The 4,597-nt window shown below is 36.2% G+C and overlaps 1 protein-coding gene across 1 annotated transcript in view; it reads right to left on the reverse strand.

Moving 5' to 3' along the window:
* Positions 1 to 4,597, reverse strand: part of LOC102679565 — a 39,479-nt gene that overhangs the window by 17,871 nt on the left and 17,011 nt on the right. The window contains exon 2 of the mRNA XM_006608292.2: positions 1,660 to 1,874. Coding sequence (XP_006608355.1) covers positions 1,660 to 1,779 — 120 coding nt within the window. The 5' untranslated portion in view covers positions 1,780 to 1,874. The remainder of the gene's footprint in view (positions 1 to 1,659; positions 1,875 to 4,597) is intronic.

Genomic DNA, 4,597 nt, shown 5'->3' on the forward strand with positions numbered 1-4,597 from the left:
ATTAAACGGTTATTCATCTGTACATGATTGCGATCCATCGAATTTTATTTTATCTTTCCAAATTTTAATAATTATAAATCGAATATTAAGAAAGCTTCTACGTGTCTTTAAAATAAATCGACACTCGACTTTCTTCGACTCACTGTGATGCCGCAAAACGAATCTCGTCACAACCTTCTCCTCCTTCCATTCTCGATCCTTGCCATTTTCGCGACACTTGTCACGTTTTATCCGTCCAATGCGTTTCGTCGTTGAACAACACCGAGACTGAGACGCCGAGCCACTGCACCGTCCAACTCAAGTTCAACACTGAAGAAGCGACGAAAAGCGTATTCGGTGTCGACGGCGAGGTCAGGTTTTAAGGTAAAACCGGAGCCAGCCTTTGTCAGAGAAACTGGACGAATTGAATCGCGTAGTACGCGAGTGCTCTCTTACATCATCGGAAGAGCTGGTTTGTCCTTGCTCGCGCGTTTCGCGTTTCAAGCCTTTCGATATGGATTCGTCTCGAGACCATCTCAAACGCGTTTGCGTAATTTTAATATTGCGAATATTGTGCAAATTGTGGAGAAAATGGAGAATGTGGAGAATATGGAGAATTGAAAATTTCTTCTTCTTTTCTTTTTTAATATCGTAATTATAGAAAAATACGAATATTGCTCGAGATGATTGGTAATTATTAATATCGTGGAAAGTTTATGGAAAACGTAGAAAAATATAACATTAATTACAAATTAAAAGCGATAATGGAGAGAATATAAAAAGAAAGATATTAATTTGCAAATGTTCTCAAAATAATTTTCGTGTGCTATTATGATTTTCAGTAAAAAAAAAAAAGGTCAAATTTTGGATAGAATTAAAAAAAAGAATATTTGGAATAATAGGGATAAACGATTAGGCGAAAAATTAATCGAAAATAAAATAGGTATCCATCTATAATGATAAGTATCGTTCTGTACGTTCAAAGTGGTAATAAGTTTCGACGAGAGGAATCTATAAGGCGATAGGAAAGAAAACTGAATGACACGTGAGACGAGTTATGGAGGCTTGGCACACTACTATGCCGCTGTTGCATATATATCCTATATATCGTTACGTTACATAAGTAGCCGGTCACGAATTGTAATTATCAGCCGGCTTGTGCGAACTTTCTCCGCACGGTTTTTATCAGAATAAACACGATCTCTTATTGTTAATCCCGTTCTCAGCTATATAAATTCGAGATACCCTCTTTTACGTTATCCGCTTTAATTTCCAAACGTGGAACACGATTCTCAAACGCGATTTACGTAATTATTTTAAAATAACTTAAATTCTTACGTAAAAACCGTTCTTCTGAATATCTACGTATCATTGATTTCTTGTAACAACAACAACAAGGTAATCAACTATAAAATTTTACGTAAGTTAGCCTAATTATAAGAAATGAATTGCAACAATGAAATAAAAGAAGAATAGAAAATTGTTCGATCGTGTTCCCTTTTTTTTCTTTTCTTTTTTTTTTTTTCTTTTTCAATTATTCTAAACGAAAAAAAAGTTAGGAAGAAGTTGTTCACCGCAGAATCTTTCAATAGCAAAAATTTTTATCCCGAAATTTGAAAGTAATCAAATGCAATATAGCGTCTTCGATCTTGTCTTTCTGATTACAATGATATTTTTTACCTTTCCGGAAGTGGGCGAGGGCGATGTTGAGTTTAACCCCTGCTGTAGATGATACATTTTCGGGGCGAGCATAGACGGAGGTGCACCGAGGCTACCCGGGGCGACAGCCACGCTCGTCATGGTCGTTTCCTACGATGGGCGCAGTCCTCGGCTTCTTCCAACCACCTGTCCGCGACCTTCTGCGATCTCTGTAATTGGTCATCCTCGTCTCGCCTCTGAAACGCGAACATACGTATTTTGCATGAACTCGACTTCGATCCGAAACGAAATCGACAGTTATAGTTGATAAAATTTTAGTCAGCGAATATATTTTTCCTCGTAATCATCGTGTACATTATAACGAAATGTGTACAATCGACTGTGAGAAGTGTACTGTAAAGCGTAAAGCGTAAGTGCAATTTCAATTAATGTTGGGAATGAAAGGTTTTCATTTTTCATCATGAAACCTAAAGCGAGTACAGAGAAGAGAAATTGTCTTATGAATGGAAGAAGAGCGGAGAACGAAAGTTTGCCTCGTCTTTCTTTTCTTCGATGCAATGAGACAATACAAATACAGAATGGCAGACGGTTATAATCCTCGTGACCAGTAATTCAGAGTATTTTATAATTTAAAAAACGTGATTACTTTTCGAAATTGCTATTTTGTAATATCGAAATTTAAATGCATAACAAATACTAAATTCTATTTTATAGACAAAATTGAAAAATTAACGATCTTGATTTTCGCTATTATATTATTATATTGAGAAATTTCTGTAATTTAAATTTTAAATTAAAACCTAATCCTTTTCTTAAATATCAATTTCTAAAACTATGAAACTTTTCAAAATAATTTCCATCCCATTATGCTACTCAATTTTTCTTTTCCTTTTTTTGTCCAATAACGATCATTTAAATTCAAAAATTTCGTAAAATCGAGGCGGCAATTGTCGAATATCTCATAAAATCGTCAATCAACGATTCATTTTTTTCACGCGACACGTTTCTTCCAAGGGAATCTGTTAGAATTGTGATCTAAACTGAGATCGACCAACCCCCAACGAATGAAGCGCGAAGTTGAAAGCAAACGTCTTCTTTTTACGCACGTTGCCACGGGTATAGAGTCACACCGAAATGGCGATTCGTTGGGCAATCGTGTTTCGATCGTATTACGACACCCCACAATGGCACCGTGTAATTTCACTCTCGCCAGGAGATCGCAATTGCACAATTTTCGTCGCGCCAGACGAGACATTCGGGCGGACCTAGAAAGCGTCTAGGAAATGCTAATTCGCCAACAGTTGCTGGTCTTGCAGTTACGTGTACGAATACATTTTCGACGATCCGCAATGAATCGTGAACCTGTTCGCACTCGACATCGACGTGCGATACACGATACACGCGGATAAATCTCCCATAAATTTCCAAACTTTTCACTCGCACGAATCCTTAATTTTCACAAATTATCTATCGAAGGATTGAGAAATTTCTGTAATTTAATAAATTAATTTTAACGTAAATTAAAACCTTTTCTTAAATATCAATTTCTAAAACTATGAAACTTCTCAAAATAATTTCCATCCCGTTTATATTACGATACTCAAGCTTCTCGTTTTATTAATATACACAGTTCGTCGAAACAAGTGTGTGAATATAGAATATCGACGAGGAATTTTTCTTATTGAAATTTGATCAAATTAATCGGAATTAAATTTAGAAAGAGAGAAAGAGAGAGAGAAAGGGAGGAAAATAATACGCTTAGAATCGGTATAAACGTATAATAGATCCGGAAAGATTGGAAGGAAAGAATTCGAAACTTTTACAATGTAGGTTGACACACCTCTGGTATAAACTATATACTCTCGATACTGTTACCTCGCACGGCTAAGATTCATTATGATGCACCGGCATGCCGCCGACTGATTTTTATTTAAGAATCATCGTGACACGCATTTCATTCCGTTGATCTCATTGTCGATCCACATGGATTTATCTTATATTTATATTAACCTTCATTTATACATGGAATTCCTATTTTTTTTTCTCCTCTACAGGAGAATAATGTAATTCAAGAATGAAGTTTTACCTTCGAAAATATGATACAATTGTAAAAATAATCACTTTTATCTCGGTTTTATTATTAATACAAGATTATAAGACGTAAAATAGTATTATACGAGTTCTTTATTCTCAGAATAGAGAGAATTTTCAAACAGGATGGTGTGCGGTGAAACGCAACAAGGCAAAATGGAGTGGCGAGGCTGCAAGGCTGTATCCGAGAAAACAAAAGACAGGGTGCCGGACGTTGAGATTTTATTTTCATCAAGAAGAAATATCCATTAAACCAAAGAGAACATGATCTCGTTAGGTGGTTAACTGACCCGATAACGGTTCTCCAGAGAAACGGTTATCGACACGCGGACCCAGAGAAAACGGAAAGATAAAACGTAGAAAAAAGAGACGAGTAAAAAAGTGAAAAGGAGCGAAGGATGAAAGGCGAGCAGCGAAGAGAACAGAAGGCAAAACTTTTCTATGCTGTTCATTTTCATCGGGATAAATACTCGTACAAATCGCACGCTTTCGTTGAATTATAACGTTTTTGCGAAACTCGTCGAAACCAATTTCGTTGTTTCCTTTTTTCGTTATACACACACACCTATATTATCACGCTTCCACGTAGGAAAGTGGTAATGCAAATGAAAAGTGTTCCGTTCTTCCTGTTGCGCGCAGGTTTCGAACGGATAAAACCGATGCTTTCTTTGCAAACTTTATGCAAATTATCGTCTCGAAAAAAAAATCTCGTCCTCTCGAAAAATCTCTTTGTCTTGTTGTATCTCCATTTATTTACTTTCACCTTCACCAGTGAAACACCACTTCCCTATCCTGATAATATTCGTTTTCCATCAATATTAATATAACTCGTGATAAACGATACAAGCGAATACAAAGATGTGCTTAG

The sequence above is a fragment of the Apis dorsata genome, unplaced genomic scaffold (genome assembly GCF_000469605.1).
Source record: "Apis dorsata unplaced genomic scaffold, Apis dorsata 1.3 scaffold_32, whole genome shotgun sequence".
NCBI lineage: Eukaryota > Metazoa > Arthropoda > Insecta > Hymenoptera > Apidae > Apis > Apis dorsata.